General features: G+C 38.4%; 1 protein-coding gene across 1 annotated transcript in view; it reads left to right on the top strand.

The window, feature by feature from the left end:
- The first annotated feature begins 1,665 nt into the window (after window positions 1-1,665).
- CCDC186 (coiled-coil domain containing 186) overlaps window positions 1,666-25,266 on the top strand; it is a 40,820-nt gene continuing 17,219 nt past the window's right edge. Inside the window, exons 1-6 of the mRNA XM_037132871.2 lie at window positions 1,666-1,869; window positions 10,897-11,597; window positions 16,320-16,446; window positions 20,014-20,142; window positions 22,100-22,312; window positions 23,211-23,330. Coding sequence (XP_036988766.1) covers window positions 10,966-11,597; window positions 16,320-16,446; window positions 20,014-20,142; window positions 22,100-22,312; window positions 23,211-23,330 — 1,221 coding nt within the window. The 5' untranslated portion in view covers window positions 1,666-1,869; window positions 10,897-10,965. The remainder of the gene's footprint in view (window positions 1,870-10,896; window positions 11,598-16,319; window positions 16,447-20,013; window positions 20,143-22,099; window positions 22,313-23,210; window positions 23,331-25,266) is intronic.

Below are 25,266 nucleotides of genomic sequence, written 5' to 3'. Positions count from 1 at the left end.
TAAAATGACAAATATTTATACAGATATTTCTAAATTCAAATTTAGAATTGTAGGGTTTGTTTTTGCTTAATTTGATTTTATATTTGTAATTTAATTTCCCCAGTACTGAAAATTTTGGTTTCTGGAAGACATAATTACTTTTATGTTTTTATACTAATATAATCTATATTTCAAAAATAAAAATATGAATGTTATAACTGACGAGTTCTGTAAAAAGATGAAAGCTTCTTCAGTCTTCCCCCTTGGAATAATATTTCTCACTCAGAATAGTTGGTCAACTACAAAAGTGTTTTAATACAGTATCTTCATTGAAGGAGGGTGGTGCCATTTCCTGTTTAAAAGGAAAGAGGAAGAGAGTTACATAACTTTTTAAAAAGTGATTTCTTTATTTTCTCTTTCCCTCCCTCTCTTTATTCTGCAGCAGTTAGTAACAAAGCTGAACAGAATGGTAGGAACTTGGGTCGCTGAACTGAACTCAAGGGATTCAGGGATTTCCCTGGTTGGTATAAGCCATTAAAAAAAAAAAAAACAGAAGCACCATCACAAGGTAGTTTTATTTGCTAGCAGCAAGTAAAGGAACTGGGATTCATATACAAAGCTGTGCTTCCTCAAAGGAAGGCTTAGCCATTCGTTATATATACTATTTCATCAACTACGTATTGATTTCTTCTTTGCAGTTGGCTACTTTCATCTACTTGAGCTCCTATCAGCTCATCCTGTTTACAGCTACATCTAGAAAAACTACACTATGTTTGAACATTTAGCAAGAAATAACATTTAGAACTCTCCAGACCTTGAGACTTTTGTCCTATCATAACAGTTTTGCTTGACAAACACTTGTATTGACCACTGTCAGAATTCACTCTTTTCACTCATGAGTGGTGCATAAGAAGCCCTAAACCAGAAAAACATTACTTCACCGGCCAGAGTGGGTTTGCATCTCCACAAACTGGAACTGCTCACCTGACTTCTCCAGACCTAAATAGGCCACTGTATTCCATACACTTCCCCCAAAGCCAAATCACTTTTTAGTTGCTAATTATCGAGCAACTCCTACATGCCAAAACCCATGCTGCCGGCGGGGATACCCGGTGCTCACGCAGCTTACAGTCGGTGCCAGACACGAACGCACCAGCAGTTTATGACCAAACAATGGTAGAAGGTGCGGCGCTGTGTACAGGAACGCGGCGCTATGGAAACCCCCAGAGACTCTACCGAGGATGAATTGTCAGAAGGACAGCTAGGCTACCTGTGATGACTCCGCCCACGTCAGGTGTAAGTTTTGCGCGTCAGAGCTGGGAAGTCGGAATTTCGAATTCTCTTTTATTGCTTTATGCTCCTGACTAATACAAGGGAGGGCCAAAGGGTGAGGCGTATTGCATCCAATGGGCGCATCCTACAGGAAGAAGTAATTCACTTGGCTCCTTAGGAACGCAAGAGGTAGGACGGGACTAGATACAGCACAACCGGCTTTGCCCGGGCGTGGGTGCCCTGAGAGTGAGGTTGGCGACTCTGGGACTGGAGGCGGCGCTTCGCCGCCGCCCCCTGCAGGCTGGTTGCATTGGCCCCGAAGTGCGTTGTGTCACACCGGCCGCACCGCGCTGATTGGCTCCCCCAGGGAGCCCCGCCCCCTCAGCTGTAGCAGGACCGGTTTCAGCATCGCCGCCATCTTTGTTGATGTGTCAGCTCAGCGGGTCTTTGGGGAAGCTGCGGTGGGAGAGTGCGGTGTCCGCCCTTTTTCCCCACTGCTGCCCCCCCCCGCCCCCCCGCAGCTCCTCACCTGCTGCACCCCACAATGGAGAACTTGGTCCGTAAGCTGGAGCTCTGCTGGCCGCGTTAGGGGTACGGCGTGAAGCTCGGAGCAGTGGGGTGAGTGCCCGAGGGGCGCCCAGGGCAGACCGGGAGTCGTGGTGGCAGCGCAGCGGGACTGCCCCTCTTTCACGCTGTCCTGCAAATCCCGGGGTTGGCCCAGCTGATAGGAGAAGACGGGTTCTGGGGGATGGAGTTTGTGATCCCCTTTCCTCCCTCCCTCCCACCCTCGGTCCCGGGCTGCCAGGGGACACGAGGTTAGATGGGTTGACTGGGGTCCTGGGGCCCCGCGCCCCCGCGCCAGCTGAGCAGTGCCTGGAGAGTGGCGGAATTTGGGCTGATTGGCTTCCCAATGCGAACTGCAACTCAGCCCCACCTGCTTGCGATCTTGCATGCAGTCAGTCGCCTATCTCTTTTTTCCTGAGCTCAAGTTGTCTGTTGTTGTGTGTGTGTTTTATGTGTACTGTGTGGCCACTTTCTGCGCTCTTTTGAACACTGCCATTACTTTGATTTTAAGTAACTCGGACACAATTCTTTGGGATTGTGAATATGAGAGATGTGGTCTTTGTTTTTATGTTGCCGTTCTTCCGAAGATATCAAGACATGTGATAAACCTTGGCTGGTGAGAAGGATATTTTACATTTGTGTTTCTACCCAACGTGTAAAAAAAAAAAAAAAAAAAGGTGAATCTCCTTCTACAGGTCCCGTAGTAGCAATCCTGGGGAACAGTGCAGGTGTGGTTATTGCTCAGCTGGTAACAGTTTAATAAGTACAACTAATATTCACATCTTGATTTTGTTCTGAGGAAAGAGGCCGGTCTTTGGAGTCGTAACATTAGCGTTAGAAACTGCCTCTTCCACTTGGTAGTCTACTTAGCTATGGGAATAAAATAGTACAGTAAAGATACGCCACACTGTCCCAGACATTTCGCAGTTTTCTCTGTGCATGTGTCATCTTCCCTTGATGCCCAGCTTTTTTATTTCTTTCAAAATGGTAGGGTGGGAGTTTTTCCCAGGAAAATGTGCAGTCAGTCAGTGGAACAGTGTTTGAAGAGAGGTGCTGGTAGTCATTCAAGGGGGGAAAAAAAGGTCTAATTAAGTGTCTAGGTATGCTAGTGGCTGTAGCCTTCCCAACTGCTACGACACCTTCATATTTGCAATGTTGATCTTGTGGGAAAGATTAAGGTTCTAAAGACATAGTGAAACTGAAGTGTCTGCTTGCGTATCAAGTTTACTGTTCTCTCTGTACAGCTACTTTTCAATTCTTTATTCACTATTATACAAATAGAAAACAGTGATGATTGGCCTCATTCTTGTTTCCTTTTATGGTCTTTTCATGTTGTTTAAAATTCAGTGATGGTTTTTGGGTAATTCAAAAATCTTGCAGAAGTTAAAGAATTAACACTCCTTTTTACATTGAAATAGGCATTCATGTGTAATTATTAAAGAATCTACCGAGAAATGCCCTGCTTGTGTTGATAGTGTTTTTATTCCCTGGAAATGTATGGATTGATTGTGTTTATATTGATTTTATTTCTAAGACCATCTCTAATTCAGAATACCTGCATGTAAACTTGAAGGTTTCTTTAAATAGTGGAGATAGATTCCGGAGTGCCATTTGTATGTCAGACTTATTTATTGATAACACAAAAGGAGTGGTATAGCCCAGTATCCCGTCTATAACCTTTTATTCATTCACCCATAAACTCAAGAGTCGCTCTTTGGTGCTGCACAATGACAGCACAGCTGATGAGGATTGATTAGTATATTTAATGTAAAAAACTTCTCCTTACACTACATTCTGACATCCTGAAGATAAAACAGTGTAGCAGTAGTCTCACTCTTTAGGGAGAGATGATAGGGCAAAGCAGCCTTATTTACATACTTAGACAAACCATCTTTGCCTTTGAAAAATAACTAGTAATCCGTTCTAGTTTTCCAAATCCATCAAATAGTTTCCTGTTAAAGAATCCTTAGCCTTAAGTTCTGTTATTTTTTCTTTGAATAAAATTTAGACTTTTCTTTTACTTATCTCTAGCTTTAAATCACTAAAGCCAATTCTCAGATTTTTCAGAAACATGACACTGAGCTTACAGTATTTATATACTCCTTTCAGGGCAACAGTGGGAGCATAGATAATTGAAATTTACAATTAACCTTCTAATCTTATCATATATTTCACATTTGTCCTTTGAACTTTTCTCTCAGTTACTGAGATTTTAAATATCTGTTTGGGCTAAGCAGTAAACAAAAGGAAAAATATTAGGGTGAAAGGGCAACAGATACATAGTGGAAATCAAACCCAGCAAAGGAAAGTATTGTTGGATTGTGAATGTATTTGTCATTAGGAGATATGAACCGATAGTCTCCTGTAGGGATGATTATGTAGTAAGTGCTAATGAGTAATTGGATTTTTTTGTAAACTACATCATACCAAGCCCAGGCCAAAGGTAGTTCAAATTTAAACATTAATCAGAACTCCTTAACGTAAGTCAGACTTACAAGTTCTCTCTCTCTCTCTCTCTCTCTCTTTAAGGCTATTATTAGCCTCCTTTTTTGTATAGGGAACCATAGGTCAAATTTTTCTCCTTTTAATTTTCAGATTTGGGGGGAAATTAGAAGAAAATACTTAATGTTTTCTTAGACTCATTAAAATTCATATTGTGAGCTCTATACACCTAGCTTCAAATTAAGGTTTCTATAGTAATTATTTGTGCTTTAAAAGTTATTATTAGAGATACATAAAATTGCAGGGATCTAAGACACCAGCTGATAATACGGCATATGACTTGATGATGTGATACATGCCGTGGCCTTTTACCTTCTTTTTCCTGGAATTTTGATGGACCACAACTTTCTGTTTCTCCTGTTAATTCTGTCACAGGATTCAGTATTATTTTACGGGAGATCCTGCTGCATCGATTGCCTTGAGTCTTTGTAGTGTCTTTTGTGTGTGTGCATGTGTGTGTGTGTGTGTGTGTGTGCATGAGATATAATGCACATACTGAAAAATTCACCCTGCCCTGTGGGTGCAAAGATTAACAACCCTCTACAGGTATAATTGACCTTGGGCTCACAAAACATACATTTCAAAGTGGTGGACTAAAGGCAGCTTTTAAAGTATAGTGATTATGTTTCATGTAAAAGAAATTCAATATATTACAATTTACCCAAAAGCTTAATTAGAATCTGACTGCTTTACGAATATTTCTTTCTTTTGATCATACTAATCTATAATTCTTTGAAGTAGGCCATCTCAATTTTTAATTTTAAAAGTAGAATTTGATTTGCATAAATTCACCTTCTATGAACTTCACAGTGTCAGATATTTTCACTTAGTGAAACAAGGTTTTCATGTTTCTTACACGGGTTCTTTTTTGTTCTGTTGCTTTATTCTGTTTTTAAAAACTTTATCTAGAGAAATGTTTGTATTTTAAAGTTAATGCCATTAAAATTCATTTACCTGGGGATTGAGATCAGACAGTGTTGGACAATGGATGATTTTTTTATTTAATGTATTGCTTCTGATTTTAATTGCAATATCAGAACCTTGTTAGAACTCCTCAGAAAGATAAATTATTTATTTGATTATGCTGCTTTCAAAGTGTATTTGGAGACTGTGTAAAAAACCTTTTTAATGTATTTGTCCTTCAAAAGATGAGAAACCATTATATTGAAAAACAGAAACGCTCACAGGCTTTACTTATCTTAATGTAAATTATGTGGAAAGTGTGCACTTGTGTTATTTGAGATGTAAATGGTACAATTTATAATTTAAAAATCGTAGTTTGTTATAAATAATATTTATACTGAACTGAGTCAGATTCTTCTGCTGGACTTAAAAACAGTTGTACAGATAGCACTGACAGATCTTCAAATTAAAATACCATAAACACACACAAAAAAAGATTTCACATAGAGCTTCTGTGTATTGGCCCGCTATATCAGAATGTGAACTCCAATAAAGACTTATTGATTGCTTTGCTCCCAAAACGTGGAACATGTGATTCTGCCTGCACATAATAAATGCTCAATACATTTTTAGTGAATGAATTAATATCTAGTTTGGAAATGTACTTCTGACTTTGTCATATTTGTATGAAGTCTGTTACCAAAATCTGTGTATTGGATTCATTTGTATTTGCAATTTATTGAATAAGTTTAAGTTTTTTGTTGTTTATCCTGCTAATGTACTGGGAAAACAAAGCTGTTGAAGACAGTGTTTTCATTTATATGGCTCTCGTGTGGAAATAATTTTGTAGGAATGCGAGTTCTTTCTTAAGAAATAAAATCCAAGGTGGATAATGGTTGGCTTTAGGCAAGTGAAAAATGTTTCTTGACCAGTTGCCTGCCGCTGATGAGCTCCAGTCAGAGCGACTCCAGTTCTCACTGCACTGAAACGATGCGGACGTGTGAGCTGGTCCTGTAGTGCTCTGTCAGAAACACACTACTCTGGCCGGGGTGGGGGGTGGGGGCGTGCTGAATTAAGAGGATTTTGTGGCTGTGCTAAGTTGTAGATACAGTGTTTTCCCCCAATGAGTTGTAGTTGCTGAAAGTCAAGTAATCTATGTTATTTTTTAAGGCGAAAGGTATGCATTGTGATCTATAATTTAATCACTATATCTATATGAGTGTTAATTTATACAAGCACTTATCAAAACAATCTTGTAAACAAGTGTCTAGTTTTACATCCTCCCTCTTTAATCTACTTCTAAATTTTTCCATCCTCAGTAGCTTTGATGGCAACTCTCCCTCCCCCAACCCCCAAAATCTTAGACAGCAGCCAAATTGGCCTACATCAGCATTGCCAAGTGGAGACCAGTGAGAGGACTCAGCTGTTTTTCCCCTGGTTGAGCATGGACATGGTCAAGCTCATTGTGTACTTATTTCATCTTTGGTGATGGTTTTGTACATAGGTACGTGGATCTTCGTTAACCCCTCTCCTTTTTCGTACGTGGATCTTCGTTAACCCCTCTCCTTTTTCACCTGCCTCCACTCTCGTTTAAGCATCAGAAAACAAAGTCTGAAAGCTAACTGGTTATCAGATGCCATTTTATATGAAGACTTTTTCAAAGGTCATGGGCATAGTACTGAGCAACAGTATAGAAAGTACTTGTCTTTTGAGGTTAAACTAAGCATTTTGTAATTTATAGAAGGATCATAGTAAAATATCTAAGCTGAGGCAATTATGAAATCAGGTGGGGTTTTTTTTAACCCCAGATGAATATCCAGCAGAATGAGACAAAGTTTTGTTGTTCTGTGCTGTCTTGCACATCGTGAGTCTTGTTGCAACCTGGTTCCCATCCGCTAAATGCTGTTCAGGCCCCCAGACTATTGTGCAAACCCAGTGGGTCCCACCCCCCACTGAGAACTGGCTGAACAGCATTCGCAGGAATGAGTGTAAATTTCGTAGAGGATCTATTTGTTAGATTTATTTACGTATTTATTGTTACTGTTGTTTGAGATTTAAGAAGTTTGAATCAGTTCTGAGTGAAGTTCCTCCTCACAGGTACACAGATCATTTAAATGTCACAAGGAAGGCTGTGACTCTGCTTGATGGGGATAAATGTAGTATGCTATCATTTATGTGAGATCATTTTTGAACTGTGATGAGGGAAAACTTGGAGGAAGATGCAGCGTTCGAGTCATTCCTTTAAATTTAACCAGGCTCTGGAGAAAAGAAAGGGAAGGCCATTCTGGTGGGAGGAGCAAAGCCCTGGAAGTGTTAGCCCATGAATAGACTGGTCAGGGGATAGCAGAGGGTAGGGAAGTATAGGATTTTAGGGATTGGGAAAGTAGGCCAGCTGGTATACTGGAGGAATCATAGCCCTGAGGTATGGACACAAAATGTGTGTCGTTGGTTTTCCATAATGGGTCCCAGCCATACGGAGTGAAACGCCCCAGTCTTCCCTCCACTTCCCTCTGAAGTGCAGTCCCCTAATAATGTCTTGGTTTGATGTTATAACCTGTCTGCCACTTTTGATTACTAAAAAACGTATTGCAGAAATTAAAACATTTCAGTAATCTAAAAAACAGAAACAAGCAACAAAAACCAAACACATTCCTCTCCCTGTAGAGAGGTTGAGGCTTTTAGTTCCCAGTGGCTTGGCTTGAAGAACAGGTGTAATCTGGCTCTAAAATATGTTCCCTGTCCTTTCTCTAGCCAGCCCTTTTGGAGTGGGGGGTGGGGTGGGGGAAAAGACCAGTCTGTGGGGACAGAGTTCTCATTGCCTGAACCTCTAAAGAGGGAAGAGATAGCCCTGGCCTCACTCATTCATCTGGTTGCACTTGATGGCAGGCTTGGGGAGGGGGTCCGTGTGGGTATTTTTAGGGGCAGTGTTGTAGTTTCCTGGCCCCTTCTGCAATTGGGGACCCACTTCACTGGGCCCCTTCTATGGCCCTTTTGCAGAACCAATGGTATTGAAAATATCCATTCCTTCTTTGGATGCAATGACACTTGTCCTTTAATTAACCTTGGTCCTCTAGTTGGAGCTGTGGGGAATGGAGTGAGGTTGAGCAGTTCACGTGTCCCAGTTATGGCGTGATCAGGCCTGGACCGGGTTGCAGTGGGGCCCGTGACAGTAGAAAGGAGGCTGTAATTGTAGGACACGTGAAATTGGCAGAAGAGGACGAAGGAAAGGAAGGAGTCATGACTGAGAAAAACAGTGCCACTGACAGAAAAGATTAGCTGGGGGTATTCAGTTATCGGAGGTATTTACAGTTTTAGATTTAGCCATTTTGAGTGTGAGGTTATGGTGGAACATTCCGTGGAAAGTCCTACACTCAGGTGGGGATTTTCATACAGATGGAGAGTGAAATTGAAGGTACAGATAATTCATTAACTCAGGAACACAGGACTGAAAATAATGTGGGCATCAACTATGAGTTGTTGGTTCAAGTTACTGAAGTGGGTGAATTGAGGGCCTGAAGACAAAGTTGAGGACTGGAACCCTGGAGAATATGATGACGGATGAGGGGATAGGACTAATGTTTTGCTTAGTGCTTTTATTTTTTGACAGAGCTTGACACACAGTCGATACTCACAAAGTTCTCAAATGCCCGAGCTGCTTCTCACTTGCTCTGTGTTCTGGAGCGGCACAGCGCCTGTGCAGACTTGCTCTCTGAAAGCCCTCATCCGCAGTCCTGTCCGTTTTGGTCAGCTCTGAGTTCTACTTCGGTTGGTAAAGCATGGACTAGTTATGACGTTTAAAACGACTTTGTTAGCTTATAGGTTCATTTCTAAATTAAAAGTTCAAATTCAGCAGCAACCCATTCTCAGGTTACATCTTAAAGTGAGTTACATTAAGGTAATGGGAAGGTAATACAGGTGTATAGTGCCCCTGTTTGAGAATGATTTTACTTTCTCTGGATTTGGGAATACAGCATACTTGTGAGGTCTTAATTATGAACTTACTGCATTTATTTGTATTGTCTAAACCAAACTTTATTACAAGTGTGGACTTTGCCTTTGTTATAACATATTTAACATATTCAGCAAGAGAATGAAAATTTCCATTTGATTATTTGGAAAATATATTTTACAGCTAGATAATTCTTAGTATTAAGGCCAATGTCAATATTAGTTGATACCTAAAGGACAGTCTAAATTAAAAGACAGTATTTGACAAGTAAACCAGTCTTCTTTTCCTTTCTTAATATTATTCTCCCTGTTTTCTGCATCCCTAGAATAATGTTCCTCAAATACTGGTTATATCACGTCACACTATGTTTTAAATCAACAAATATTTAAGAACCTACTCTATGCCAGAAGTTCTGTAGCTTAATCAAGTATGTACAAGTCAGTCCTGATTTACTGTTCTTAATCAAACTCACTCCCGTCTGTCTTCCTGAGCATCTCACCTGACCAGCTTCTCCTCTCGATGACCTCCGACCACCACCCCCGCCACAGACCAAAGTGATCTTTCAGACCAGTGTATCTTTCTGTTATTCAAAACTTTAATCTTCTTTGCGTTTTGTGAGTTCACCTTCCATCTGGAGATATTTCTTTCCTAGTTCTGCCAAAACTGTGATCTTACATTTTTACCCAACTTGATGTGACTCTAGTAATTCATCTGCTATGTTGGTATCTGACAAAAGAAGTTGACAATTCCCTTTTTTAAATAAAGATTGCTGGAATGTTTTAAATTTATCTGTCCTAGGATAATTTTGAAGCTGAATTATTTTCAGGAAAGAGCTGGAATAGTAACCCTCATATGTAGCATACAGATGCCTTACAACATGGTTGGGGTTAGTTTTGTGAATGTTGCTTTTACAAGATGCAGTGTGTGTGGCCTCCATTCGTGTTGCACTGAATACTTTCTATTCTTGATGGACAGGCTGGGAAGTCACCACGGCACTTCCTGGATCCCGGCCTGGGTGAAAAACAGATTTCTGACAGGGATCCTTTACACTGATTCGTTTTCAGTTTGGCTCTAGGTGTTTGGTCTATCGGTGACTGTTTAGTTATTGTTTAGTTTTCCTTCTCAGCGAATTTTTGACATTGGTAATATGTCTTTTTTTAATTGAATCTATTGGAGTTACATTGGTTAATAAAATTATGTAGGTTGAAGGTGCACGGTTCTGTAATACATCATCTGTATATTGTACTGTGTGTTCACCACCCCAGGTGGTGCTCTGTCTTGTTTTATTGTTTTGGTTTGCAACTCCTCTTCTGGTGTTTTCACTGCCATCAGTATTTTCGTACAGATTCTCGAGATACTCATTTTCCTCTTGTGGAGCTGAAGGAATTCTGAACAATTCCTTGGCACTAACCTCCCAGGTACCGGTCTTTTTCCACACCCACCTCTTATAGGGGTGACCGAGGGACACCAGACTGCAGTCCAAAGTGGGCTGTGGCTGACCTGGAAGGAGGCCAGAGGATGGGACTCCAGCGCCCCTGTGGTTGTGGCGCACTTGCATGGGGCGTCCTGTTCTTTTTTTTTTTTTCCACTCAAGGAAGGGCTTTTAAAAGAATAATTAGTGATAAATTTGTGGCCTTAGTTATTCCACATCATGGGATATGTGCACATACGGGGTTTTGGTTTTCAGAAACTTCCCTTTCTAAATTTGGATGTTTTGACTTTCGCAGATGTAAGGCGAACATCGGGAACAGATTTGAAGGAGTGCGGACGGACGCCGTAAATTGGTGGCAGTCAGCATGTCAGGGACGGAGCGCACAGCCTCCGCCGCCTCTGATGAACGAACTGGGGGAGCACCTGCACCGAAGGAAGACGCACGCAGCTCGTTGTCTGGTGACGAAGGCAGCGGCTTAGAAAATGAGTCCACACTGTCGTCATTAACCTTCGATAACACTTCATGTCGACCCAGTGAACACAACAACCAGATGGAAGCACAGGAAAATTATGTTCCAGATCGTGGTGGAGGTGAGAATTCCTGTGGTAAAACGGACGCATGCCCAGAAAATTCTGAACAAACAGCTGATTTTCCAGGTGGAGATTTTACAAAGCAAATTTCTAAAACAAATGAAACTGAACAGACAGTAACTCAAATACTGGCAGAATTAACATCGCCTACATTTACCGTGGCAGCTGGTCAGAAGACTTACTCAGAAAGTCCCTATGACACAGACTGCACCAAGAAACTTATTTCAAAAATGAGGAATGTTTCAGCATCAGAGGATTTGTTGGAAGAAATAGAATCTGAGCTCTTGTCTACAGATTTTGCAGAGCATCGAGTGCCAAATGGAATGAACAAGGGAGAACACGCATTAATTATGTTTGAAAAGTGTGTGCAAGATAAGTATTTGCAACAGGAACACACCATAAAGAAGTAAGTTTTTATTCTCTCAGGTTACTTTTTTCCACAGGGATTAAAGATGTTATTCTTTAAAGGAAGACAGCATCTTGACCACTTTTAATTGCACAGCAGAGCCACGCACTTTGTAGTCAGTCAACAAATATGTATTTACTCAATAATTAAGCAGATGTCACGTGTGTCTAGAGATTTAATTTATAAGTCTGTTTTTTTAGAATGTGGTGTTTTATTTTCATTATCTTAGAAATAACAGGTATACATCAGTATTTCTATATGGATTGGGCAAAAGGTTTACAGTTGCAATATAAATAAGTAATATAATATTCTATAAGTATTCACACAAGAATAAAGTGTATGTTGTGTGCTTACAGCTGTAAACCTACTTTTGCCCACCCCATATATATTATATACCCATATCATACACCAGCTTGTGTAAACATATGTATATATAAAGTCAGTATTATGAATATGATTCAGAACGTATGTTTGTTTTACATGTTTTAATATATAAACCTAATGACATTTTATTAAATAGTGTAACTGTATTAAAGATCTAGAAATATTTATGAAAGACAACTCAAATTTTTCAGTTTTGAAAAAATATATGAAGCATATTGTCAAAATGCTCTACAAAACTGAGTAATTCGGCTCTGGCTAATGCGGTTCACTGGACTGAGTGCCAGCCTGTGAGCTTTGGTCACAGGTTCAATTCCCAGTCAGGGCAGGTGCCTGGGTTGTGGGCCAGGTCCCCATTTGGGGGCATGTGAGAGGCAGCCAGTCATTGTTTTCAGAAATAAGTAATATTATATTACTTATTTCTCCCTCCCGCTCTCTCTAAAAATAAAAATAAATAAAATCTTTTAAAGAAATCGTGAGTAATTAAAAAAGGAAACGAGAAGTCATAAAATTCAAAATAATTTTTCTTAAAATCCCTATTGTAAATTCATTAGTTTAAAAAAACTAAAATTTTTTGAAAACTAACAGAAGAATTTATCACTCAGTAAATAACAGCATAGTTCTTTTTAGACTTTGTGTATTTGTGGAGTTAATTTTTATCTTAATGAGTTTAATTTCACTGTATCTTTTCCTAATAGTGTTATTTCACCCCATGTTTTCATTCTGGGTTTATGGAAGTGGCGCATCTGTGGAGAGGCTGTTTTATTGCCCTTAAGAAAGGGAAACACGCCAGCCTTCCCTCAAATACAGGCTGAGTCTCTTTTTAAGAAATGATCCTTGAATGTGTAGAGAAAGAGGGGGAGGAAGTTTACATACCAGAGGGAGATGGCAGAAGAAAATGTACCTTAATTCAAAGACTGCTGGACATGGAATCGGTCTTCAGTTGTAACTTGCTTCCGGTCTTGACTGTTTCAGATTATCTTGCTCACTGGATCGCTCTTTCCCAAACCAGCTCACCTTCATTGGTTCACCCAGTGAACTTTAATCTTTTAGCATCCATAGCCCCTCTTTTTTAATTACTTTTTAATTTTTATTTCAAATTGTGATAAAATGCACAACATAAAATCATCTTAACCATTTTTAAGTATACATTTTAATAGCGTTAAGTATATTACATTCACATTGTTCTGCAACTGATTTCCATTGCGTATTTATCTTGCCAATCTGAAACTGTACCCATCGAACTGCTCATATCTCCCCCTGCTCTCCGCCCCCAGCAAACACCATTCTGTTCTGGGCCCTTGTGTTTGAACTACGTGGGTCCACTTTTACATGGATTTTTATTTAAATATATACACACAGTACTATGAATATATTTTTTCTTTCTGTGATTTTTCTTAACATTTTTTTCTCTAGCTTTATTGTAAGACTGCAGTAGATAATACGAATACAAAATATCTGTTAATTTACTGTTTATGTTATCAATAAGGCTTCCAGTCAACAGCGGGCTATTAGTAAAGTTTTGGGGGGAGTCAGAAGTTACACATAGGTTTTCAATTGCCCCAGGCTGGGGGTGTCTGTGCCCCATCCCCCGTGTTGTTCAAGGATCAACTATACTTTGTTTCTAAGAGTTTGACTTCTCTTGATAACTTCATATAAATGAAATCATACAGTAATTTGCCTTTTTGTGACCAGCTTATTTCACTTAGCAGATGTCTTCAGGGTTCATTCATGCTGTAGCATGTGTGAGAATTTTCTTCCTTTTTAAGGCTGAACAATATCCCATTGTATGTACAACCGCATTTCGTTTATCCATTCATCCATCAGTGGACATTTGGGTCGCTTCCACCTTTTGGCTATTGTGAATAATACTGCTTTGACTATGAATGTACAGATCTGTTGAGACTCCAAGGCCCTTTTACTATAATACTACCCCAAAACTAATGGTTGCTATGCCTACTCATTGTTCCTGGAACTCTTGCTATTATGAATAAACTATATGACTTTGTACTTGAACCCAGTGTTTCTGCCATTCTTGCCTTTTGGCATAACTACCTGATTTTCCAGCTGTTCTTTTAGACCTTCCCTGTGAGATGCCACTTCCCACTTTCCTTAGATCTGGACTTGTAATCACTTTCATGCCTCTCTTGTAAATGATAAGATTTACTTTTAGTAACAATAACCACAAATACATACTTTAATTATGTGCCTGGCCCTTTATGTATGTCAACTCATAGAATCCTCACAATAACCCTGTTTGGTGTGAACTATTACTATTTATAGATGGGGTACCTGAAGCACAAAGAGATTAAGCACTTGTTCAAGATCACATTTCTATAAATAGTAAAGTTAGAATCTGAGCCTAGTTAGTCTGGTTTCAGAGGATTTTTCATGTGGTATCTGAAATGAACTAGTTACAAGTTACTAGTTTTTTTACTTTATTCTTAATATTTACAGGTAAGTTTCATTCCTTTTTCCCCCGTGTCCTGTCTGAACAGCAGCAGCATGGCAGATGAGCAAGCATGGCCTGCTCAGAGCCCTGGAGTGGGAGGGGCCCCTGTCATTGGTGAGCTCTTTTTTGTTGGCCACATCACACCCTCTCTGAGTCAAAGATTTTTCTTCTGTTTGAGGGGATGATGCTTACTTGATGACGTTGTTTTGTGTACATTAAGGCATTATGAAAATGTCAGATATTGTCGTTTTTAAATCTACATTAATCTTTTGTTACACACATAATAATTTTAATTCCAAATTAAAAGATTCAGGACTTAGGTTACGTCTAAAACTGCGTTTCAGTTCCTTTGGCCTAAATTTTCATGAATGCATCTATTTCCAGATGTCTTTGTTTATATATCCATTCCCCGATTTTCTGATACTAATATTCTCCAAGGCCCCAACCAGAATTCTCAGTTAAGAACAGTTTGTGTATAGGGTGTGCATTTGGCATGTAAGAATAATTTTAGGGCTTGCTGCTCTTCGTTTCCCCCTCCTAAATTGTTTACTTGAGATTCTTGTGCTTCTGCAATAGATTGAGTGCACACCTTATACAAATAATCTAAGTTAAACAACCATGACACAAAAGGCTCGGATGAACTCGCACGCTGCATGTTTCTCTTTCCCAGCGTTTGTAGGACGTGCCTCCTCGCTGCAGCCCTGTGGTCCTCAGAGCGGTCTCCCCTAATGACTTCATCTCAAATCACAGCTCAGGTTCCTCTCCGTTCTCTCACCCTCCTTCAGTTTTGGTCATAGGACTTACCTTCTACCTGGCATTTTATTATGCACCTAATTGGTTTTTATTTTAATATTCTCCCTTAGAATGTAAGCTCCATGTGGGCAGGGACGATTTGCTGACATACTTTTAACATGCAGAATAATACAGGTACATAGTAGGTTCCCAGTAAGTGTTTGTTGAGTGAATAAGAGATCTTCAAAGTGGAAGATGTGAAGGCCTGGGCTGTAGAATTAGACATGGGCTCAAATCTCAGGTCAGCCACTTACTAGCTATGTGAACTAGAACAAGCTCTAGGCTTCAGGGTTTTTTTATTCATGAAAGAATTATTTACATAGACTTGAATATTAAGTGAAATAATGCACTTAAAGCTAAGCTTAATAGATAGTAATTGTGCAATAAATTCTAAGGAACAACTGTTGCTATTAATAATTGTAAAATACTAGCTGTTAACCTTTAGCATCTTACCTTATTGCAGGTAATTTTTAAGGTTTTATTATACACTTTTCTAGGGGCACAAAATGAAACTTCTGCTTAAGCTTTTGTTATTTTACATTGGCTACTCTTCTCTAACCATTAAAGTATTGTTAAAATAGTTTTAAAATCTAAAGCAATGTTTCTCACCCTCACTGGGGGCAGATCATTCTTTGGCAGTGGTGGGGCTGGCCTGTGCCCTGTAAGATGCTCAGCAGCATCCCTGGCCTCCACCCCCAGAAGCCAGTAGCAAATGCCACCCCTGTTGTGGCAACCAGAAACGTCTTTAGACGAATGCCTGGAGGGCCAGAATTTTCTGGTTGAGAACTGCTGACCTGAAGAGGTTCAGGTGCTGAAGGAGTAAGGTATATATTTGAGATGTCCAAGGAAATAAACTTAGAAGAGTGTGGGGTTCTCTGAGTATATTCACTTGTTATATACACAAATTTCTAGGAAAATGTTCATTGCCAGACTGGCCAGAGAAATTTTTTTCCAAGTGTAATGTGTCATTACAAAAGGGTTACTTGGAAGTGTCAATTTATTAATTGTAAGTATCTATACCCTAATCTGCAGATAGATTGTATTCCCTATTTCCTTTTTCAATTATGTTTTATTAATACTACCCTTTTCATAATCAGGTTAATTAAAGAAAATAAGAAACATCAGGAGCTCATCCTAGACATATGTTCAGAAAAAGACAATTTAAGAGAAGAACTGAAAAAAAGAACAGAAACAGAAAAACAGCATATGAGCACAATTAAACAGGTAAAAAGATAAACTTCAATCTATAAAATAAATACAGTCCTGAAAATTTGTGTATGAATAAAAGTTTTATATTTTCAATTAGAGGGTTGCATGGTGTGCAAAGCATTCTCTTGTACGAAGTTGGAATCATTTTTATATGATGTTTGTGATTGTATTCTATATATACGGTAGGAATCTGAGGAGAAAAGATGAATTGGCAATCAAATAGACCATTTTTTACCAATTAAAAGAAGAAACAACGTATACCTAAAAAATTTGTACATGGCATTAGAATATTTTTAAACTTCCAGTGTAACATGACCTGCACTGTGAAGACTGGCCCTCCTGCTTCAGATCCGATCTGATGAGCTGGCTTCCCCAGCTTTGCCTTTCTTGCCTCTCCCTCCATTTTCCTTCCTTTTTGGGTTGTATATGTGGGAGTGTATTTTTACCCAGAAATAGCTATTTAAGTCTTCTGCCCATTTTTTGTTTAATTTTTTTATTGTTGAGTTGTGATAGTTCTTTTTATATTATGGAGTATAAGTCTGTATCAGATATGTGACTTGCAGATAGCATCTTTTGTGGGTGGAGGTCTCACTTTCTTGATAGTAGTATACACTGAAACACAAAAGTTTTAAATTTTGATGATGTCAGTTTATTTATTTCTTTTATTGCTTGCGCAGTTGGATCATATATAAGACTCCATTGGCAAATCTAAGGCCATGAAGAAGATCTTGTTTTTTTCTCTTAAGAGATTTTAATTTGATTTTTATTTATATTCAGGTCTCGATTGATTCTGAGTTAATTTTTACATATGGTATGAAGGTTCAACCTCATTCTTTTGTATATGGCTATCCAGTTGTCTCAGAACCATTTGTTGAAAAGACCGTTCTTCCCCTGCTGAATAGTCTTGGCTTTCTCGTTGAAAATCAGTTGGCAAATGGGTTTCTTTCTGGAGTCTCAGTTCAGTTTCACTGGTGTCTGTCATTGTGCCAGTTCCACACTGTCTTGTTTCCTCTTGTTTCATAGTAAGTTTTGAAACTGGGAAGTGTGAGTTCTTGGATTTTGTTCTTCTTTTTAAGACTTTCTTCTTTTTAAGACTGGCTGTTATCAGTTCCTGGTATTTCCATGCAAATTTTACTGTCAGTTTGTCATTCTTCAGTGAAGCCATCTGGGTTTTTGTTAAGAGTTTGCACTGAATTGGTAGACTCATTTGGAGAGTTTTTGCCATCTTAAAAATAGCAAGTCTTCCAGTTCATAAATATGGGATGCCTTTCCATCTATTTAGATCTTCATTCCTTTCAACAGTGTTTTGTAGTTTTCATACTGTACATTTTACACTTCTTTTGTTAAGTTTATTCCTAGGTAATTTATTATTTACAATGCTATTGTAAATGGAATTACTCCCTTAATTTCAATTTCAGATTGTTAATTTTAAGTGTATAGAAACAATTAATTTTTTAAATTATATTTGGTAACTTTGCTGAACTCATTTTAAAAGTATTTTTGTGAATTTGACATTTTCTAAGCATAAGATCATACCATGTGCAAATAGAGAGCTCTACTTGGTCCTTTCTAATTTAGGTGTTCTTTATTCCATTTCCTGCCCCAGTGCTCTGGCTGGACCCTGCAGCAAAGTGTGGAGTAGAAGTGGCAAGTGTGGATATCCTCTTACCCTGTTCTTAGAGAGAAAGCGTCCAGTCTCTCACCGTTAACTACAATGTTAGCTGTGGATTTCTTACAGGTGCTGTGTATCAGTTGTTTGTTGAGTTTTTATTTGAAACAATGTTGCATTTTATCAGATGCTTTTTTGCATCTGTTGACATGATCATGTGATTTTTGTTCTATTGATATGTTGTATTACATTAAGTGACTTTTGGAGGTTAAACCAGCCTAGGCTTACTGGAGTAAATCCATTTTGGTCATGGTGAATGATTCTTTTTATATATTGCTGGATTGGTTTGTTAGTGTTTTGTTGATAATTTTTTAATCTATATTTATAAGACCTATTGGTCTTATAGGTTTCTTTTCTTGTGATGTCTTTGTCTGGCTTTGGTGTCTGGGTAGTACTGACCTCATAGAATGAGTCGGAAAGTGCTCCTTCTTTTGAGGGGGAAGAGTTTGTGAAAAATTGGCATCAGTTCATTAAATGTTTGATACAGTTTACCTGTAGTCACTTGGGCCTGAATTTTTCTTTGTGTGTAGTTTTTATTTTTGATGACTAATTCAGTGTCTTGCAGATTTATTTAGATTTTTTGTTTCTCCTTGACCCAGTTTTACTGGAAATTGTTTCATTTAAGTTAAATCGTTCTCAGTATTTGTTAATAATTCTCTTTATTTCTCAAGGTCAGTGTGTCTCTCTTTCATTTCTATTGATCAGTCTAGCTAATGGTTTGTCAATTTTGTTAATCTTTTCAAAGAACCATTTTTAAAATTTTTCTCTGTTTTATGTTTTATTAATTCCTTCTCTAATTTCATTATTTTCTTCCTTTTGTTGGGTTTAGGTTTCCTCTTCTTTTTCCAGTGTTTTAAGATGGAAGTTTAAAGTCACTAATTTGCGTTATTTTTTGCTTTTTCTAATTGGTACTTGCAGGTATAAATTTCCCTCAAAGGACTGCTTTAGATACAGCCTATGTGATTTCTCCCATTGGTTATTTAGGTGTTTTTTATTTTTTACTATTTGTAAATTTTTCAAATTTCTTTTCTGTTGCTGAGTTCTAATTTCATTCCATTATGGTTGGAGAAGATACTTTGTATAATTTCAATATTTTAAATGAATTGATTTGTTTTATGACCTGGCATATGTTTCATCGGGGAGAATATTCCAGGTGCACTTGATGGGAATGTATGTTTTGCTGTTGCTGGGGGAATGTTGTGCAGATACGTTCGATCTAGTTACTTTGTCCTTTTGTTCAAGTCCCCCTTTTGTCTGGGTTACTGAGAGTGAGGTATTTTCTTCTTCGGCCATTGAATTGTCTGTCTCCTTTTCCATTTTTGTCAACTTTTGCTTTGTGTATTTTCATGCTGTGTAACTCAGTGCACCTGTATTCGTAGTATCTTTCTGCTGTATTGACCCTTTTATTGTTACAAAATTTCCTTCATTTCTAGTAAAATTTTTTATTTTAGCCTATTTTTAGTCTGATGTTAGTGTAGCCACTCTTACTTTCTTGTGATTGCTGTTGTCATGATATATCTTTTCCCACACTTTTACTTTCAGTCTATTTATATCTTCAGATCTCAAGCATCTCTTGTAGACAGCATATTTTGGATCTTGTTTTTTTATTATGTTTCATGTTGTTTTTGTGGCCCGATTTATTCATTACTGCTTTCTTTGTGTTGAGTAGGAAACGCCACTGAATTGTTGAGTTGTTTCCATAGAAATTACTCTAGAGCTTACCATCCATCTTACCAGAATCTGCGCTACTTTATACCGTCGTAATTCTAATGAGATGTAGCAACATTGCTAACATTTACTTTTTGAAGTATAAGCATTCTTTGTGCTTATTTACATTGTTTATGTTTATTTGAGGTATTGGTAGTCTGTTTGATATAGCTACAAAAATAATCTGGAAATAATTTTCTTTACAGTTAGAATCAAGAATAGAAGAACTTAATAAAGAACTTAAAGCTTCCAAAGATAAATTAATAGCTCAAGACATAGCTTCTAAAAATGTAGTTCAGCAGTTCCACAAGGAGATGGCCCATCGGATGGAACAGGTATTTTTCAATTCATTATCATTACTCACTTTCTAATGATTCTTTTTTGTTTATTAAAGTAAACTAATCTTGTTAGATGATTTTGGACATCAGTCGTGTGTTAGGAATGGGTAATTTTATTTTCATAAAAATTAACTTTTTTAAATGCTAAAGCAATACATAAAAAAACATGCTACCTACAAAAAAAATAAGGAAATGTGTAGGACAAAAAGTGAAAGTTGCCCTTCATCTGTACTTCTCTCTTCCTGCTCCCAATGCCTTTGCATTCCATTCCTTGTTCCATAACTAATAATGGATGTTTTCGTTATGTGTATTGTCATATACGCATATACAAGGTCTGTCCAGAAAAAGTCCAGCCATTATTAACATAGTGAGAATGGTTTGTATGACGTTGGTGTAACCTGGCAGCCAAGGAGAGTGGACTGGGATGTGCATGGGTGAACCCTGACGACTTCACTGTACTAATTAGTGGGGTGGGTAGACACCACTGAGCGAGTATGTATACTGTGTGGCTGTGGCATTCAAAACGACTGAGTAGAGCAACAATTCTGCACCAGATTTTGCGTTAAGCTGTAACATTCCTTCGTGAAAACTATTGGGATGATTCAGAAGGCCACAGCTATGAGCTACTGGTGATCATCAGCTTCATCATGACAATGTGCCTGCTTGTGCATCATGTCTCATGCAGAGTTTTTTGGCAGAACATCTCAAAGGTGACTCAGCCCCATTACAGCCCACATTTGGTGCCCTGTGATTTTTTTCACCTTTGAAGGAGAAGAGATTTCAGAGTGTCAGTGAGATTCAGGAAAATACGACAGGGCAGCTGGTGGTGACTGGGAGAACTGTGTGAGGTCTCAAGGTGCCTGCTTGGAAGGGGCCTGAAGCATCATTGTTCTATTCACAATGTTTCTTGTGTCTTCTATCTCCTTCAGTAAATGTCTCTCTCCTTCATCGGTTGGGGCTGGATACTTTCTGGACAGGCCAGGTACATTGCACATATCCGCACACTTTCCCCCTGCTTGAGTGTAACATAATCACATCCTTTTTTGTAACCGTTTTTTCCCCAACTTAATATACCTCATAATTTCAGCTGCCTGTTGAATCCTGTTACCGTCCTCATGCTTTATCTTCATTGAAGGAAATGATAAACATCCTAAACTGGTTAAATCCAAAACTTTTACTGGCTCCTCTTCCTTTATCCGTGCCATATTGGACTGACACAACCCTCTCAACAATCCTGTGAACTGGGTGCTGCCATTACTTGGGGTGGGGCCTAGAAACGTGAACTTCAGCACCCCAGGTTGTTCCCTTGAAGCTGATCCACGAACGAGTCTCTGAATCATGAGGCGTTTGGTGCACATGCCAGACTGCAGTCAGGAACCTCATCTGTTTATCTCATCTGGTGTGATGGTCCTTTTCCTGCTTCTTCCAACGTCAGTGCCGTTTCCATGGGGCCACCCTTTTTCTTACTGAAACACACATTTACTAAAAGGTTCAGGTTTAAAAATCTTTCTTTGGCTTCCCATTGCCTGTAGGGAAAAATCTCAAATAATTAGCATGACAAGATAATTCTTTTTTTCCTTTCAGAATCTAATCTTTACAGCCTCTTTGTTTTACAACTATTAATACTTCCTCCCCATCATTCATACCTTGACCAACCAGGGACCAAACCTGCAACCTAGGCATGTGCCCTGATCAGGTATCGAACCTGTGGCCTTTCACCTTGTGGGATGACACCCAGCCATCTGAGCCACACCAATCAGGGTGATATTAATTTGTTTATTGTATTGTTTATCTACAATTTTATATTTTTTCTTTTTAAAATTTCATGACACAGGTCCTGGGAATGTTGTTCAAAAACCAAAGTATACATTCATAATATTATAGAAAAATATACTTTTTCAGTTATTTTTATTTGAAAAACATTTTTTATTAATGCTAGATGTTTTTTTCAAAGGCCAATAAGAAATGCGAAGAGGCTCGCCAGGAAAAAGAAGCAATGGTAATGAAGTATGTAAGAGGTGAGAAAGAATCTTTAGACCTTCGAAAGGAAAAAGAGGTACTTGAGAGGAAGCTTAGAGATGCAAACAAAGAATCGGAGAGAAACACTAATAAAATTAAGCAGCTTTCTCAGGAGAAAGGACGGCTGCACCAGCTGTACGAAACAAAGGTATAACTTGTGCTCTTTCATCTCATTTGAAATTGATTGTTTGCTTTTTCTTACTTAGTCAGATAATCATAACTTACTGCCATTGAACCACTATGAAACATGAGGTTGTTTACTCCACGTTCTAAGTATGTGAATGCTAAAGTAGTTCTGATATCTTGTTACCTGTCTGCAGAGAATGTTACTGGGAAAAGATGAGAAATGGACATGTTGTTTATTAGATAACTTTTCATCTTTAAAAAAATTTTTTTTATTAAATCTATTTTGAGGAAATGAGTTTTGTGCCTGAAAGGAAGATTTTATTTTGGCAAGATATATGCATAGTATATATTTTGGTTTAGTAAGTATAATTTGACCAGAATCCTAATGTAACACTTATTATAAAAATGGAATTTATATTTTTCTTGTAAAATAAAACACGTTCTTACATGCTTTCCAAGGTTTAATTACTGGGCAATTTAGAGCCCTTGTGTTAAAAAGCTACCTCAAGGCGTGGTCTCATTTCCAGTAGATGATCATTTCTTGGTGATGAATGTTATTTTTTATTCATTGACTTTTAGTTCAGAAATGTTGTCATTTTTCTCAGGAATTCTGGCAAAATCAATTTAATTTGTATTTTATCTTAAGGCCAGCTAGTTGAGAAGAATAAAGGTGCTTGTATTTGCAACATGTCTAGTTTGTTGAAATATAGTATGTTAATTTATGTCTGTTAACAGGATTTCGGATTTTATTGCCATCTTAAGATTTGTACTTTAAATCAGTTTTATGGGTTATAAGGCCATAATGTGCCAGCTCCTAAAGTATATGTAGTGCTATTGTATTATTTTGAGGAGATATAAAGGATACACAAATAATTGGTTGATTGTTAAATGAGAAATATGACTGAGTGCTGTTATTTTAGGAAGCTGAAACTACTAGACTCATCAGAGAAATAGACAAATTAAAGGAAGACATCAATTCTCATATCATTAAAGTAAAATGGGCACAAAACAAATTAAAAGTGGAAATGGATTCACACAAGGTGAGTACTGTAGTGCAGTGTAAAAATTATTAGAATCAGTTTCAGAAGCAAATGCAGTAATAGTTAATGAAGCACAGTAATGTAGTGACCCGTGTAGGATAGCTTGGGATTGCATATTTGCTGATTGTGAAAAGCTGTTTCCTTGAATGATTTACACATTAAATTGGATAGCATGTTAAATTTTATTATTCATTGTTTACAACCCCCAAAATGACTTTTATCTTTAAGCATTTTTTGGTATTTTACACTCTATTAACTGTTGTCGGAAATATGAGGGAAAGAGGAGAATCTGTAAGTTATCCAAATTGAAAGTATACTGTGGAAATTTTAAAAATGTTACTAATGCTAAGATTCTTATAATCAAGAAATACAATTTTTTATTTAAATACACTAACAAATATATAAAGAATAACTTATCTGTTTATTATGAGTATAATTCTATTGGTATTGTGCTTAATGAGTAAAATTTTATTGAAAAGTTATCATACAGGCTGCTGCCTGCTGCTTGGGACATGGCAGGAGCTCAGTGGACACAGAGTGAATGACTGGGGGTGAAACGCAGTTAGTACTGTAACCAAAACCCACATAATGTGATTCTCGCTTTTACTCAGTTATTTATTTGGGAAGCATTTATTAGGTGTAGAGGAATCTCTCAATCACTACTTTTTTTTTTTTAAGATTTTATTTATTTATCTTTAGAGGGGAAGGGGAGGAGAGAGGGAGAGAAACATCAATGTATGGTTGCCTTTCGTGCATCCCCTGCTGGGAACTGGTCTGCGGGGAACCGGCCTGCAACCCAGACATGTGCCCTGACTGGGAATCGAACTGCGATCGTGTGGTTCGCAGGCCCGCGCTCAATCCACTGAGCTACACCAGCCAGGCACTCAATCACTACTTTTTGAGTGAATGAAGTGGGTACCTCCTGTGTGCCAGACTCTGTTTTAGTTCTCGATTATATGGAATTTGGGGGGGGGGGGAGATAAAGTTCCTTCCTTTCTGTCCCATTGTTGAAGTGATAGTCTAATATTAAAAAAAAAAAAGATAAAACAAGTCTTGACATGGTGGCTCCGTTGGTTGGAACAGCATCGCAGTGTGGCTGGGTCATGGGCTGGGTCATGGGCTGGGTCCTGGGCTGGGCACACACAGGGCACGGCCAGCGAGTTCATGACGAAGCAGGACAGCGGATGAGTGTTTTTCTTTCTTCCTTCCTTCCTTTCTCTCTCAAATCAATACATTTAAAAAATTTTGAAAACAATATTTGAAAAAGTCTCCAAATGTTTATATTTTAAAAGCAATACTGAGTTTTAATGTCAAATTATTATTGAAAGGCCAGCGCTGAGAGTATATAACTAAGTACTTCATTGTATGATAGATTTATACAAAAACAAAATGACTCATGAAAAGCAGTGAACGATAGATGCAGTTTAGATGGTTCAGGAGATGAAGAGAAAGGCATCCGACTGGAGGAACATTAAGGAGAAAGGGAAATGACTGTCTGGTATTTGGGAAGACCACCCTAACTAAAGCAGAAGATTTGTATATTAAGTATTCCCTTCCTATTCATCAAATACTGCTTTAGCCGTTAACATGTGGCAAGTTCTGAGCTAGGCATTGCCCAGACGCTCTGTCCTCAGTGGGGAAAACATGTAAGTCCAGTGTAAGTCCTGGACTGTACCAATGGGAAGGCAGAATAACAGCATCTGTCCCTTTCCTAAGGATAGCTACTAGGAGGAGATGATTCTCATTTGAAAGTCACATGATAGCCAAAACCATGGGGCTAGATGGTACCCTGAAGGATTTTGGAGAAAGAGCCCAAGGCAGGGATGTGCTTGGAAAATTGCCACAGGAAGTGGGAAGCCAGTCAAGGAGCCGAGGGAGGCAGAGGAGCAAAACAGTCTCGTAGTGGAAGCAGAGGAGGATATTCAGAGAGTCAGGA

This window comes from Artibeus jamaicensis, unplaced genomic scaffold (assembly GCF_021234435.1).
Source record: "Artibeus jamaicensis isolate MK-2021 breed Jamaican fruit bat unplaced genomic scaffold, CSHL_Jam_final contig_490, whole genome shotgun sequence".
NCBI lineage: Eukaryota > Metazoa > Chordata > Mammalia > Chiroptera > Phyllostomidae > Artibeus > Artibeus jamaicensis.
This window is presented reverse-complemented; position numbering and strand designations above follow the sequence as displayed.